Genomic DNA, 16972 nt, shown 5'->3' with positions numbered 1-16972 from the left:
GTTTGAATACTCAACGAATTCTTTAAACTCTCAGATGTTCCCTTTCTCCTTCCCTTCTATTTAGTAGTGGAAGGAAAGGTCTCTTTTGATCATAACTTGCAGGAAAGTTGCAGGAAGATGGATGGAGATAAAATATAAGGGTTTTAAAACAATTACATTAAAAAAAAAACAATCCCACTTCTACCCTTACAGTTTTCCCTGGTTTAAAAATAGCCCCCAACCACTATTTGGGAATTAATTAGGGAGTATTTTTTGGATTTGGGAAGTTATGAATAAGGATAGAAAAGTAATGTCTTCAGGAGGCCTCCTATTTCTTTGATTAAAACATCCCAAAAAGTCACCCAAAAAAGGGGGACAAAATCAATTTCCAGACCGATGAGTTCTTAGCATTTGGAGACTTGGGATATATGTCTTAGAGGTGAGAATTTTGAATAATAAACCCAAACCATTACAAGAGTGCTGGAAGAGGATTGTTTGCAGTCCATGGACCATAAATTGACTCCAACTCTACCACCACTTTTCCCTACACTGTGCAGATGTACAAATAGGCAAAAAGACTGGAGTGCTTACCACTGATTGTGTTCCTCGTGTGGATGATGTAGTAACTGGAGTAATAGTAATGGTGCTGGTCACTTTGCTTGCTCCAGATCTTGAGGATACATTATTTCTGGGGGACCGAAGGACAGTCCCTGTCAAATCCTCCTTTTCTGCCATTACATTCATAGGCCTGACAGTAATTATGGGGCTCATTCCTTCTTGAGAAGTGCTGGGGGAGCGTTTAAACTGAGTTCCTAAGTGGATGTGAATTTTATTGTCCTCCGTTGTTATAATGCTTGCATTTGGATTGTACTGTCGGACTGGAGTCGGGACAGTTTGTTTCTCTGGCGTTACTCTAAACACAGCTCTCCCCATGGTCATATCCTGTGACTCAGGGGATACAGTAATTTCTGTGGGTGCTGCAGAGGTAGATAAGGTCATGATCTGAATTGGGGACATAGGCCTTTCCATGAACGGAGACATCTCACTCTCTACAGTTTTCTCTCTGGAGAAAGTAGTTAGAGTCACTGGTGACATTGCTCTGTCTGGACCCATTGGGCTCTCACCACTTTTCCCTTTTTGGGCCATGACATTAGGAGAAGGAATTATGGTGATCCTTGGTTTCTGATTTCCTAGGGTAGGAATAACGGTGGTACTTGAGAAGAAATCTTCGGATGTTGGGCTAGTGATTTCCAAAGTGGCTGTACTGTTTTCATGATCTGGTGTCACCCGAATATGAAGAGGCTGCCCTTGTTTTGGAGAAAGAACAACTTCCCCAGGACGTTCAGGGCTGGTTTGAATCCTGGCTCCTTTGTCTTGAGATGGCTGACAACCGTTGTCTCTTTTTTTCATCCAAGGAATCCAAGATTTTCTCATGGTAAGCTCATTTGCAGCTGGGGGGTACCTGTTAAGAACAGACGACCTGTCACTGGGCTTCTTGAGCCCAACCTGCCGAAGGTTGTTCATGATGTGGTTCTCCTCCTGAAATGATTTCCTAATGAACACGGCAGGTGTTTCTTCTTCTGCCGCGTCACCATTCATCAGATCAGTTTGTACCCCAGTAGATGTCACAGGTACATCAACCATCCTTCTGCCATTGGTGCTGGGTCTCAGGACACGACTGTAGCGTTTAGACAGCTCGAGTTCTTTTGTCAAATTCAGCACCTCCTGTCCCATGGTTTGGTTCTTCCTTTCTTCTTCCAGAAACCTTTGCTGGAGGACTGAATAATCTACTTGGAGCTGGGAAAGCTGGTCTTCTTTGTTCATCAGCTCATGGATTTTTTCTTTCAGAGCCAGGACCTCTGCTGTCAAGTCCCTGCATTTAGTTTCTTCCACCCGGAACCTTTGCCTCAGCTCAGCCTCTTGACTCACTGCCTCTCCCTTCTCTATTGCTTTATTTTTAGCAATCTGAAGCTTCATTTCTTCTAGCTGTTGGGAAAGAAGATTAGCTTTGTCCTGCTCAGTCCTAAATTTTTGCTCCAGCTGATCATATTCATCCTCGGTTTTCATCAGATCTCCCTCAACCACCTCTAACTGCTTGAGACGATTTTTTAGCTTTTCTATTTCAACTGTTAGTTCTTTGATCTTGTTATCTTCTTGTCCAGAAAACCCTGGTCCTTTTCTAACTCGACCTCTGGCAATTTCTCTTTCAACCTCCTCTATACCATCCATTCTTTTCTTTAATAGATCCACTGTACAGCTCAGCTGCAGTGATTTCCCTTCTTCACTTTTTAACTTGTTAATTAACTCCTCCTTTTCCTTAGTCAGATTGGATACTTCTTCCTCCATTTCAGATTTCAGCTTCAAAAATTTTTTACTTTCTTCAATTAGCTTTTCCGTCACTTCCATCACTTTGCTTTGCTCCACCTTAAAGTTCCTATTCAGGCACTCCATTTTCCTCTCTTCCTGTTTTATTTTATCCGCCATGTTTTTTCTTTCATCCACTAGCATGACGGTAAAAGACTTCAGCTTCGTCATATCATCTTTTAGGATCAATTCTGTTTTTTCCAGTTTGGTTTCTGAAACCTCTAAGTCTTTTACCCGAATCTTCACGACTTCCAACTCATTGATCAGATCTTTAGTTAAATTCTTTTCCTTCTCCAAGTTCAAGCGCAGCTGGGTACATTCCGATTTGCTTCTGCTGAAAGCTTCTTCCAGCTTCTCAAGATCTGACATCCTCTTCTGCAGTTTCTCAACTTCAAGCCTCACTTCCTTACTCTGGTGTTCCTCCTCTTGCAATTTCTTTTTCAACTCTTTGCATTGAGATTCTGTTTTGGTGATCTCCTCGTCTTTGCCTTCCATTTCAAGCACACGCTTGCGAAGGTTTTCCACCTCAGCCATTAAGCTGGAATTCCCACATTCCCCTTTGGCTATTTTGTCTCTCAACTCCTGAAGTTCCTCTTCAGTCTTTTGAAGGCCTTTATTGGTTTCTTCGAGTTCCTCAATTTTGTTGGTTAAGCCCACTAGCTTAAGCCTGAGCTGCTTATTGTGTGACTCTTGATTAGCAAATTTAGCAGTCATCTCCTCATGCTCTTGAGAATAGGAGGCCGTCTTGTACTCAAGTTCAGCTTCCAGCTTTATTAATTTCTGCCCATCTTCTTTTGCTTTGGAATTTAAGACCTTAAACTTGTCGTCTTCTTCTCTCAATTTCTGGGTGAGATTTTGTATTTTCTGGGTTTGCTGATCGAGTTGTTCAATGTGCAGCTGCCGTTCGTCCACCAGCATAAGTGCAAATGACTTGAGTTTAACAAGTTCTTCTCTTAGCTTATTAAGGCGCTTGGTGTGTTCTTTGTCCTTGCGAGCTTGATAGTTTTTTTCCTGTTCAAGCAGCTTCTTTAATCTGAGAGAAGAGACAGAGAAAGAATGCGTTCAATGTTGTAAGGCCTTTTTAAAAAAAAAAACATTTTCCTTACAAACTATTTAAACAATAAGCTAACCGGTTATTCAAGTAATTTAACAACCGGTTCTCTGACCTAATGATTTCTTCCAACAACCAATTTTCCAAACTGTTCAGAAAGTTAACAACCGGTTCTCCCGAACTGGCTGAATCCCACCACTGAAGCTAACTCATATAATGTTTGCTGGTTTTGGCTTAGAATAAAATGAAAATCCAGCCATTGTGGCTGTTTAACTACAGTTTATACTTAGCGTGCTACATGAAGCCAATTAATTCTGCAGTGGCCTATCTCAAGACCTGCCTTTTTGCGAAGGTTTTGCAGAAAACAGTAGGGATTCAGTTCCTGGGGGTCCTAAAAGCAACAGAATTTCTGAGCCCCTTTTCTGGATTCAGGCCTAGACCTGGAACAGCAATGGCCTAGGTTGCTTTAGTGAAAAATCCTTCTTGGAACCTCAAGAGAAGGGATGTGCTTCTCCTGGCCCTATGGGACTCTTAGCCAGATTCCATACCATTGACTATAGCAGGCATCACAAAACTCTTCAGTTCATCAACCTCTTCATGAAGTTTCATACGTTCACTAACCCTCAAGCATTATATGAAAAAAATTTAAGAAATACTACTTTTATTAAAGGTACCATGAATAATCGGAAGATTTGCAAGAAATACCATTTGCCTGCAAGCAAGAACTGATGGGACCACAAAATAGATAAAATAATAGTAAATGGAGAAGCCAAAGTGCTCAGGAACTTCTGAATTCAAAGACAAAGACCTGCCATACCAACAATCAGGCTTAAGAATTGTTGATAAGAAAAACAAAATCTGGATAGTGGATGTTGCAGTACCCAGGGATACCAGAAGAGAAAGAACTGGAGAAAATCAAAATACAATGGCCTGCAAATAGAAGTAGAACAACTGTGGCAAAAGAAAGCAAAATACCAATAGTGATAGGCACTTTGGATGCAATCCCAAAACATCTGGAGTGCCACTTGAATACCATCAGCATTGACAAAATCACCATTAGTCAATTGTAAAAGGCAGCTTTATTTGGAACAGCTTACATGGGACAATGCCTTTAATACCATCCAACAACAACATCTGCCTATCCCAGGCCCTTGGCCAGACTCAGTAGGGGAACAAAAATGCCAAATCCAGATTTAACATCTGGCTGACAGTGCAACCAACCACAACACTAAACAGCAACAACAAGGAATAGTCTCATCAACCCTGAGGGTTGATACTGACCACTTTGGGGGAACCTTGGATCATGATATACTGAACCCCGTTAGGATTGGGTTCATAAGGTACTGTTTTGCAGTGGTTCCAGTTGTACCAATGTGGACAGTTCCACATGGAGAGGAACCGCTGAAAATTCCACAGGGCTCAGTCCTCTTCCTTCACGTTCTGAAATATTTACACGCAATACTGCAGGAGGTCATGTTTTGGCTTAGGATGAAGTAAGTGTTCTGCTAATGATTCTCAGAATTCTTCCTGATGACTGCACGAATGTGCATTCCTCCAATCCCTAAGTCATCAGAAAAATATCTTGGCATATAGTTTTTCTAGTATAAGCTCCTGGCTGTCCCTCATTTATACCTATTAGCTGGAGGTTTTTGGGACAGAGGTTTATCAATCTTTTAGATATCTGCAGATGGGTTGACTATTCTTCTTAGAATTTGGGCTAGAAGGGTAAAAGTAGCAGAAGCCTTGTCATTTTTCCCATCATTCCTAATCAATATCAGTTCCCCAATATTCCTAATCAATAAGTGATCCAAGGAACGCAGTGACAGGAGTGTGTAGTCACAGTTTGGAACGCTCAGAGATATGCCATGAAGTATGAAAAGGACATCAGATTAGGCAAAATGGCACTATCTACTTCTCTCCCAAACTAATACAACAGTACAAAGCATGGCCACGAAGAACCTCTTGTTGGTAGAAGCAGTAGAAAAAGCCGGTGTACTCATTTGGAACAGAACCAGAAATACAGTTTTTTCTGACTTTAAAGAAACCATCCACCCACCCATCCATCCATGAGCTGTTGGTGCGGTGGTTAAAATGCAGTATTGTAGACAAACTCTGTCCACATCCTAGAGTTCAATCCCGATGGTCTCAAGGTTGACTCAGCCTTCCATCCTTCCAAGGTCACTAAACTGAGAACCCAGATTGTTGGTGGCAATATGCTGACATTACAAATTGCCCAGAGAGTGCTGTAAAGAGCCTCGGTGGTGCAGCGGACTAAAGTGCTGTTAAGTGCTAGCACTTAGCTGCCAGCTGCCAGCTGCCTGCAATTAGTGCAAGTTTGAATCTCACCAGGCTCAAGGTTGACTCAGCCTTCCATCCTTTCGAGGTAGGTAAATTGAGGACCTGGATTGTGGGGGCAATAAGCCAACTTTGTATAGAACAACACTGCTGGGGGGGGGCTGAAAGCCCTAATAAGCAGGTATATACAAAAAAGTATGCGGGCTATTGCTATAATGCATTGTAAGCCACCCTGAGTCTACGGAGAAGGGCGGCATATAAATTGGACTAATAAATAATAAATAAATAAAGCATTATGGAGCAGTATATAAATCTAAGTACTATTGCTATTGCTACCATCCATCCATCCACTCATGAATATACATAAGAGATCTAACAGTTTTTTTGAAGAGCACTGAACATATGTTTAATATAAGGTCTAGTGATCTCCCAGAAGACTAGAATACCCATATACATAGCAATAGAATAGAACAGAATTCTTTATTGGCCAAGTGTGATTGGACACATAAGGAATTTGTCTTTGGTGCTGGCTATATAATTCTGATAAGTAGTTAAAAGCCAATAAAAAAACAAAAATAAAGATGGAACAGAAGATTGAACAGAGAAACTCTGATATTGATAGCCAACAAGACTGACATGAAAATGAAACAAAAGAGAAACAAGATAAAGAAAAATCAATAAACTCTCACGATTTATAGTAACATCCAAAAAGAACTTGAATGTATTGTTCAGAAATACAGTTTGTGATACTTGAACAATTTGTTTATACCCTGCCTTTATATTTTTTTAATAAATAACTGAAGGTGGCAAATATATTTAATACTCCTTCCTCCTATTTTCCCCAGAACAACAATCTTGTGAGGTAAACTGAGCTGAGAGAGACTGACTGATCCAGAATTGCTCAGCTGGCTTTCATGGCTAAAGTGGGACAAGGACCCACAGTTTCCTGCTTTCTCCCCTGGTGCTTTCTACTCCTAGACCAAACTGGCTCAATGTGGAATATTCAAATTGAATTCAAATGTAGACTTTTGATTGAAGAATACAGTCAAGAAGACAAACAAATGGCTGTCCAGTCTCTTAAATGCCTTCAGTGATGGAGAACCCACAACTTTGACTTTGGTTTTAAAAAAGGCTCCCTGGAAGCTTTTAAGAAGAGACTGGACAGCTACTTGTCCCGAAGAGTATAGGTTGTACAGGAGGTTCGACTAAAAGACCTCCAACTCTGTTATTGTGTTAGACTTTAAGAACGGTGAAATGCTTGCTTACAGAGATTTGTAAGCTAGAACCAAATCAAAGTACCGTGTTTTTTTTAAAAGACAGAATACCGTGTTTTCCCAAAAATAAGACCCTGTCTTACATTTTTTTGAACCCCGAAATAAGCTCTTGGCCTTATTGTCAGGGAGGTCTTATTATTTTGGGGCACATGGAGCAAGATGGGGCTCCTCTTGCCATCTTATCCGATTTCCAGCTCTGTCTCCCTAACCCTAAACAGAGGAAATGGTGGGGACCGGCTGTGCATGTGTTTAAATATTTTTGGGGAGGGCTTATTTTCAGGGAAGGTTATTTGGGGGGGAGCTTATTTTAGTACATGCGCTCAAAAGCCCGATTGGGTTTATTATCAGGGGATGTCTTATTTTCGGGGAAACAGTACTATATAGCATATTTTTTATTTTTGCTCCTCCTAAGATAAAATCTCGTCTGTAAACTGTTGCTCAGTATAAATCATTGTATGCCTTTCAATATTAGTTGCTGAGGAACAGCAATGGGAAAAGACAATTGCCTTCATGTTATGGTGTGAACTTCTTAGAAGTATGAGGTCAGTTCTTAAAAGATACTGGACGACACCAAGCTTACATGTGAACCAACATGTTTTTTTTAAATGTTCTGAAGTTAGTCAGGTGCAAATGTGCTGGGCCAAATTCAAATGATTCTTATGAGCAAACGCCTGATAATAATCAGTATCTCTTCAAAGGCTTTTCAGTAACCTGACTTTGCCTCATCCATTGTTTTCTCATCTACTTCCCTCAGCCTTTCAAGAACAGTTGTTTTTTCCTAATCCATCATCCACTCACAACACATGCCCGAAGCATGAGAGTTTCTATTTGAAGGGTGTGGTTATTTATACGGTCCAGGACTAACTGGTTCATCTTGAAGGTCCTGTCAACCTCGGCAGCTATTTGCACCTCCCTAATTCAAAGGCATCTCTCTCTTTTTTCCCCCTCTCATTTCTTTTCAGGTCTTTCACAACCGTACATTACCACTAAAAAAGACTGTGGCTTGAACTATTTTGTTCATAGACAAAAACATGCAATAAAATTATATTTAAGCATGTTACTGTATTTTCATAGGATTAATCCTTTTCACTTCTCCGACATACTGTCCATCTTTAACATTCTCAAGTCCAAGGCAGACACTTTTTATCACCTTCCTTCATTTTTGTTCACCTTATCTTTATGTTTCTGCTTGACATTCCTTTTGTGTTGTTATTACAGGTAGTCCTCAACTTATAACCATTCGTTCAGCAACCAAAATTACAACTGCACTGAAAAAAATGACTTATGGCTGCTCCTTGCACTTACAACACTAGCTACATCCCCATGGTCATGTGTTCAAAATTCAGACCTTTGGCAATCAGCATGTATTTATGATGGTAGCAGAATCCTGGGGTCATGTGATCACCATTTGTGACTTTCGCACCTGGCTTCCGACAAGCAAAGAGAATGGAGGAAACTGGATTTGCTTAACAATCTTGTGATTCACTTAACAATTGCAGTGATTAAGTCAACAACCACCTTGCTTAGCAATGGAAATGTGGGTCCCAAATTTGAGGACTAACTTTATTAATTATTAATCCAGATCATTACTCTCCAGCTTTATTTTCATAATGACATTGTCTTAATTATTTTTAATTTCAGTTCAATTAACCCTTCCCAATAATACAGAACTGTCCTGTTAATCAAACATTATCATTTTATATAGAAAAATGTATTCTTGTGTGGCTCCAATTCAACTGAAAGCTCCAATAAGGGTATTTATTAAAAAAAAACTGAGTGGAAGCTAATATGTTTTCAGTCCTTATTGGACTAAAGGACTAGGCCACAGACCAGATAGACCATGTCAGAGACATTTCTGGTCTGTCACCAAAGCAAATGTGTTCCCTACTCCATGTTCCAGAATGAATTGAGGGAACGTATGACAGGATCCATTTTTCTCACTCACAATCTGTGTACAAATGCACCTAAAAGTCGGAAAGTGTGAAAACCTTCTCACCATTTTCTTCAGTCAAGCATACTGTTGTTTTGGCAGATTAATTAACGGAAGGATAATTCTCCATATCAGAGGTGGGGAATGACGGCCCCTTTATGACTTATGGACTTCAATTCCCAGAATTCCTGAGCCAGCCAGGGTCATTGTTCCCCACCCCTGCTTATGGATGGAAATGGAAGTCAGCTATATCCAGAGGTTAGCTGGCTAAGACATTCACATCCCATTCCATCCCCATAACCTTTTGTTCCCTGGAACAAACATGCAGCTTTATAGCTAGGAAAAGGGTTTGTTAGCACTTTTAATTACATCAGTGTTCAAGTTGCGTATGATTATTCTTTCTCAAGATTGCCTAAAGACGATGGAAGGAATAAAGCTCATCTGAATTCAGCATCTGGAAACATTGGAACATAAGAACATGAGCAGTGCCCTGATGGTTCAGACTCCAGGCCCACTTAGTCCTGCACTTCTCAGAGTGCTAGTCTTAATTCTAGTTCTAGCAGGTAATCATCTGCAGAAGGAATGTCTACTAATCCTGAAGTCTCCCAGTCTCCCAGCAGATGGCCTTCAGAGGCAGTCACACTGATGGATCACAGAGCAAAAAAGAAAACTAGGCTTATCATAGAAGGAAAATCAGGCTCACTCAGGGTTTTACCAATTTTCACTGATTACTTCAAGCTATAATTGCACAATTAGTACAGCTTGCTCAGAAGACAAACTTCTTTAAGAATGTTTTGAAGTTACTACCTGAAAAGTAAAACATGAATTCAAAATTTTGGAATGTGGGTATTAGAGACAGATTTCCACAGAGAAAGGGGAAAGGAGCAACTTTAAAATTCTTTCCCTGAGAGACAAGGAAAGTGTCCAGGACTCAAGGCAATAAGGAAATATTTGCAAAATCTGTTCTGCCTTCACATGCCATTAATGAGCAGTTTGCACAATGTCCTGACATAGTTTTGAAAGGCAGAAATATAAAGATTTTGTTGCATCTTTTGGAGGCAGTTCTGAAATACAAAATTGCAGAAAACAAAAACTGTGTATCAGTAAAGAATCAGGCCATATTTTTTTTTTCATTTCAATATGGAATGTTTAGATTTGAAAGCTGACATCCAATTCAGCATTTCTTTAGTTACCTTGACTCTCTCAAATCAAACATATTATTTTAGAACGCTTTAAGCCAGAAATCTGAGCACAACCCTAAAGTATAACATTCATTTTAGTGTTTAAATAATTATACTTGCGGGACAGAACCGATTATCAAGGTTATAAATCTTCTGAATAAATTAAGTGCCCTCAGCAGGTATCTGAGTGTTAAAGTTAGAACATTAAACTTTCAATCAAGTTTCCCAGCTTGAGGGAATTTTACTGCTGTTCAGAGTAGCAAATATTTCCTGATCAAGCTATTCCGAAATTGGAATTTACACAGCATTCTTTGTGTCCTTTTCTCCATAAACCTTTTAAACATTTCTACAAAGAAACAAGATGTTTAATTAACTAGTTTGAGTGAGGTGAAGTAAGATGTGGAAAAAGCAGTGAGAAAAACTGTCCATTGTTCTGAGTTGAACTGTTTGGTTCTTGGTGCTCAGAGAGCATCACCAATACAGTAAAAAAATATTTATTTTTAGAATGACTTTAAGTACACATAGATTCATCTTCTTTCATTAGGTTCAAGGCAGTATACATGGTTGGGTAGGAGTTTTCCTAGGTTATTGCTCATTTGGCCTTGAACAGATTCAGACCTTTTGAGCTTCAGCAAAATTATTATAACTTTCCATGAGCCTTTAAATAATGCCCCAAATCTGCCTGAAGGGGAGAAAAAATATGTGTGTGTGTGTGTAAAATAAAACGTGTATATTAATACTCTTTCAGGCCAGTAGAATTAGAAGCATTTAAAGTGCCATTTAAGAACGAGTCCAATTACTCAGGAATATTCCCTGTAAGATAGTAAAGTAGTTCTGCTGACTTCCTCAGAGGCACCCATCAGATAAAGCCTTCAAAACAGAAAATGCTTAGGGGAAAAACCGAACCATTTCAACTTTTCAATTGCATAACAAGAATTGATCAGTATGTCAGTTTGGGGCAGGACAGCCAAAGGCTCCAGAGTCCAGACCCAAAAGAAAAACTTTCACCCAGCGGTCAGTGAGAAACCAAAGCCTTCATTCTCAACTCACGCATCAGCATCTTACAAAGAAAGGTCAAAGCCCTCTGGGTTGAAACCAAAGCCTCCCAGAGATGACGCTGCAAGATCTCTTCCTGATCTTTACCCCGGTTCTTGGATGAGAAGCGAAACGTCTTCAAAGAAAACCCAGAAAGTCCTCTTGAAAAAAAAAAAGAAGACGACGCACCTTTGGGACTTGAGGTGTTTAAAAGCTGCGGCGCTGTTTTGTGCCATCCTCTTTAACAAGCATCCATCCGTCCTTCCGCCTGCAAAGTGCGAGGGCTTCCAGCTGATTCTCTCTACCAAGCAATCTCATTCACGCACATGCCCTGCACAAAATCCCAAGGTGCACCGGCCGGGAGCAACATTAAAGGAAAACGAGCACGCAGCCCAACCCCACCACTGTGCAACTTTCTTACCTTTTATTTTTTAGGCTGAGCGACCCTTTCTATTTGCCTTCCCTTGCAAAGAGTCGGCTGGTGCCCAGGCCCTGCTCTCCAGGGAATTAGCCATCACATTCCAGCCATGTCATCGGAACAATGAAAGGTGAATGTTGTGCAAAACAGCCTGGGACCACTTACTGGTGATGTCATCCCTCCCTTATACAGCTCATTATTGTGCAGATTTAACTTTGGGCAGAGGGGGTGGTGGGGGTGGAGCCTCTCTACTTCGGGAAGCAAAAGAGAATGTTGGCTAGAGAAAGGTTTGGGGGGGGCGAAGCACCAGAGAGAAGTGTATTTCTCCCGCTCGCCCCCTTTCCTTCCAAACTCTCTGAACTTCAGCCAGTTCTATTTAACATACATTTAAGCAGAGTTGGGCTCCTCTTTCAGAATCAACATAAGAAAGTGGAATCATGCAACATGAAACAAATCATTATCCGGCTATAAAGGTTCCTAAATGCAGAACGGAACTTGAATAATTACTCACACTTATGGGGGGGGGAATCTCATTTATATTAGATAATACTTTTCTTCAAAAAGCTATCATGACAACTATGCATTAATGAGCCATAGTTTGAGAATAAAATCAGATTATAACTCAGGGATAAAAGTAGTTTTCATTCCTTTTTGGCATTTAATAATAGCATTAGCAATAGCACTTAGACTGATATACCGATTCATAGTGCTTTTACAGCCCTCTCTAAGCGGTTTTACAGAGTCAGCCTATTGCCCCCAACAATCTAGATCCTCATTTTACCCACTTCGGAAGGATGGAAGGCTGAGTCAACCTTGAGCCGGTGAGATTTGAACTGAAGTGGCCTGCAGTACTGCACTCTTAGCACTGCGCCACTGGGCCACCTCGGCTCTTATAACTGGGAAATAGAAAAAAAATCTAGCAAATCAGTGTCACTGCTTCTTTGGGATAGGATAGTGTTATTTGGTTTTCCTAATATTTATTATAACTTATAAAGTCTGGAAAGATGACATACCAGCTGAACTGAGCTGATCTCTAAAAGATCAGCAGACCTAATTAGTATTGGGATAGGAGACCATGAAGAAATCTCAGAGTACATTGGATGTTACAATAGGGTACATTAGCTGGGGAAATTGAAAAAGACATTCTAGAAAAAGCAGTGGCATGCTGTGACTGAAAAGATATACAAAAATTTGTCCATGGTCATCAGGAATGGTGCTATACATAAATTTCTAAATTACCTAAATTCCAAAGCAAAGATGTGTTATTTTTCTTCAAGCTCAGAACAGTTACCTACGGGGATACTTCTGCTACAGAAGAAAAACTAGCCAATCCTTGGGATTTCTTGTTACTTAAAAATGTACATCTTACAAAGAACACATCAACCATTCCTAAATAGGCCATTAAGGACTTTCATGATTAAGCTGATCTTTGGACACAGATGACAGTTCTCCACAATTAGGATCCTTTGACAAAAACTTGTGAGAAGTCTACCTAGCTAACAATGGATATGAAAGAATTCCAATCCCTATGAACGAATGGGTTCATCACACCCCCTTAAAATTTCATCATACAGTTGTATTGGTTATCTTCCTAATATTTATTTACTGCTTCTTATGAAGTGTCTATCAAAGTGTCCTTTTTTGGACCAAAAAGAATTCAGGCTTTCTATAAAACATACTGTAGCACCATACAATAATGAGCACAACTTTTCAGAGTTGATACTGTTTTGTTCTTCTTCCATCAATGTAATTTGTCTAAGTCACAGGTGTCAAACTCGATTGTGTCACATGACGCATTGAGACATTTTTTTGCTTTTGCTGAGCTGGAGTGGGCGTGGCCTGCCCATGATGCATCCGGCCCACAGGCCGCCAGTTTGACACCCCTGGTCTAAGTGATAGAGAATGCTCATAAAAAAATTAAATGATTTTTTTTCAAGATAACACTGACCAATCTCAACTTTGGAACAGAGATTAACTAAAATCCATCATTTTTTTAAAAAAATATTAAAATTTTCTAGTTCCACAAATTGCTCTACACAGGTGTGTCAAACTGGCAGCTCATGGGCCAGATGTGTCTCGCACAGACCATACCCACCCCAGCTCCGCAAAGAGGAAAAACATCACGAAATGTCATGTGACAGCAACATGATGCTGTGAGTTTGACACCTATGCTCTACAGTTTAAGATAATTAAAAAATTATTTTGATGCTGAATGTAAATATCTGTAGCTTTTGTTGACTTTGCAGTTGTCTATTTTGTACCCCGTTCTGATTGTAATTTTCTCAAATTGATTGAAACGAAAATCTATGTACTGCAAAAACTCTCATTGTGTATCTGTTTGTCTGTTTGTCCCTAAAATCTTTGTGAAGTGCGTGCACGAAGAGAACCGGCAGTAACGCCGGTTGGAACCCACCACTGGGCCAAGATCTGTGCCTCTTATAAGGAAGTAGCAATTTTAATTTCTCTGTCTTTTTTATATCCCTCTTTATAGGCAGGCAGGCAGCTGATGAAACTATCCCTATCCATGATGACTGCTTAATTGTTTTTTGTGGTTATTAAGCTACTGTTAAAGCTATAGGAATGTTTTTTTTTTCTTAGAAAGCTTGCTGCTTAAACATTGCTTGCATATCTTTCATAAGACTGACGACCCCCAGGGGGACAGCCTTCTCTGTGGGGGCACCCACCCTCTGGAATGAGCTACCCCCAGGAATACGACTAATCCCGGACCTCCGGACCTTCCGTCGAGCTTTGAAGACCTTCCTATTTCAGCAAGCTGGGCTGGTTTAAAATTTTAATGGGTTATTTTAAGGGTAATGGGTTTTAATTTTTGGGAAGCCAATTCGATTTAATTCTGCTTTTAAATTATTTTAAATTTTATACTGTATGTATTTTAATTTTGGCTGTTCATCGCCCTGAGTCCTTCGGGAGAAGGGAGGTATACAAATTTAAATAATAAAATAAATAAATAAATAAATTGGGAATATATTCACTGGATTCCAGTGAATTACAGTACACCTATGATAAAAATGATCCCAATCTTAAAGCTAAACTCTCAAGTTGAGCTCAACTCAGGATGACTCCATATCGTTACTGATTACTATTGGGATGTTTTTGTGGGATGTTTTGTTTAAACTTTCCCCTTTAGTCTACACTACAGCCCTAAGTTGCTGTAGGTCTTCGAGTCTGACCTTCCTTAGTTTTCTTTTACAACTGAGAGTATGTAAGATACTGCCAGTTATTGGGATGATTGCCATTACTTTGACATATTTATTTACAGTATGTATTATTTATTTAAACTTGACCAAGAAATATTTTGAAGCTAGGTATTGGCCAAATCCAAAAACCACAGTATGTTGACTTTGATATATGAATCTAAATTACCAACTTCAATAAACTGTTTTGAGGCTGTGATTTGCTACCTGTGGCTTTTTTCCCCTGTCTAATAGATAGGATTGCAATTATTCAGTTGTTACTGCTCTTGCTGTGGTGACATACTGTTCTAAACCATGGCTTGATTTATGGTTAGTGTAATAAGCCATAGTGGCAAAATTAATGCATAAGACTAAGCAGTAAGTAACAGTCTATAGACCCCAATCATTACCTTTGGTTAACATCACACTAAGTGAAACCAAAAAACAAATTATGGCTTAGAATCATGGTTCTTGAATAAAGCACACCTCATTGAACTTACATAACCTATTGAACAAGATTTGCACATACACTAAGCAAAATACCTTATGACTGAGTATGGTCTATGAGCCTGCTTTAAAGATGACCTCAGGTTACAGCCATAATCCTATAGGTACTTACTTTACAATAAAGTACACTGATCTCAGCAACACTAATTCCTGAGGAGACATGTAGGTGGTTATAGTACATCAGGGGTAGGAATCGATGGCCCTTTTATGACTTGTGGACTTCAGTTCCCAGAATTCCTGAGCCTGCTATCCACAAGTTATAAAGGGACCATAGTTCCCCACCTCTGGACTAGATGAAGAGTTGGGGATTTTTAGATGGCAGCTTCTAAAAGTTTACCAGATAAATCATTTAAAAACTTGTAAATACTTCCTTTACAGAGAAAACCGTGTTGATCCAAATTAATATAAACTTTTATTATAGTTGAATGATGGCATCAAAATTAATTCACATAATATCTACCTTGCTATGCCTGACTCTTCTTTTAGATGTTTTGGAATTAAAGGAGCAAAAGAAATAAGCAAGATAAGATAACTTTAAATCTTAAACCAGTATAGATAAAAAGACTATTTCAAACATTTTTTTCTTGAAGATCAACCCCTATTTGGTGAGTCATTTTTTTAAATTTCTAGTGAAAGCCCCAGGAAAATCATAGGTCTTTTTTAAGAGTGGCTACCAAAACTGTAAAGACTGGACTACAAAAAAGTCAATGACCACTAGATGACAGCAGAGGGGGAAAAAAAACATGTAGTAAACATAAACCATTTATCAATTAGCTGGATGTTTGCAACCTTCAGAGCAAACTTCTAGAAAGATCCAACCACTGTTGTATCAATCTAACCATAATGAAGACTAGCCCTAAATCACTTCAAAAACGGCTGAACCATGTTGAAGATAATATAAGGGCTTTTTCTCACTTGCACCTCCCATAGGACCATTAAGCTCTGGGGCATCATTAGGGCTACCAGACCTGAACAGCCAAGAGCTGCTAACTTTACTTTTAACTCATCACGAGGAGTAAGAAAACTTTATTGAAGTTGTATTTTCCCACTTATTTTAACATTATTCAAGGACAGCCTCAAAATACATAACACATCATTTTAGGGCTTTGTTATCCATTATCTTGGAGGAAAGTCAAACAATGATAATAACTTGACAAATAGGCAATAGAGGCTAGAGATTGACAAAGGGGCATAGCAAATTTCATACCAGTATTGTCTTCTCCCAATTCATAAGACTTCAGTTCATAACACTTCAGCTCAGCTTTTGGGAAAGATCCCAAGTGCATCATGGGGAAATTGCCTCTAGGACTGAAAAGGTTAATTGAAGAGTTAATTGAAGACCTCCCAATAGGAATTAGATGTTAAGGACTGAAAGGTGTGGGGATATAGATACAGAAATTGCTGATTTCTCTTCCATTCCCTACTAGCTGAAGGATTTTTGTTCTTGAATGAATAAAAGTTTTGATTTGAAATGGATGTTTCCAGAAGTAGAGAGTCTGCAAACATGCTTCTTTACAGCATCCTTCATCGCAAATGTATTCTGGCACCAATTTCAACCTCCAAGGACTCTCTGTCATACCACCCAACCACATAACTTGGAACAGGCAAAGCTCCAAGAGCAGCCACATTTTTCTTCATTGCTCTTTTTTCTTCCCTGAAGTTCCCCGACGAAGACCCCAGAGGAGCGGAAATATGACAGGCGGCTAGGAATTTCGTGGCAACGAACACATCATTTTCTGTGCTTTAT

The 16972-nt window shown here is 39.5% G+C and overlaps 1 protein-coding gene across 4 annotated transcripts in view; it reads right to left on the bottom strand.

The window, feature by feature from the left end:
* FILIP1 (filamin A interacting protein 1) overlaps positions 1-16972 on the bottom strand; it is a 93160-nt gene that overhangs the window by 12831 nt on the left and 63357 nt on the right. For all 4 annotated transcript variants that reach the window (XM_070932897.1, XM_070932899.1, XM_070932898.1 and 1 more), the window contains exon 5: positions 571-3376. In XM_070932897.1, the coding sequence (XP_070788998.1) occupies positions 571-3376 (2806 nt within the window). The remainder of the gene's footprint in view (positions 1-570; positions 3377-16972) is intronic.

Source organism: Pituophis catenifer, unplaced genomic scaffold (genome assembly GCF_029215685.1).
Source record: "Pituophis catenifer annectens isolate HBS135680 unplaced genomic scaffold, rPitCat1.0.hap2 SCAF_1, whole genome shotgun sequence".
In the NCBI taxonomy this organism is placed as follows: Eukaryota; Metazoa; Chordata; class Lepidosauria; order Squamata; family Colubridae; genus Pituophis; species Pituophis catenifer.
The sequence above is the reverse complement of the archived record's forward strand: the minus strand, read 5'-3'. Positions and strand labels throughout refer to the sequence as shown.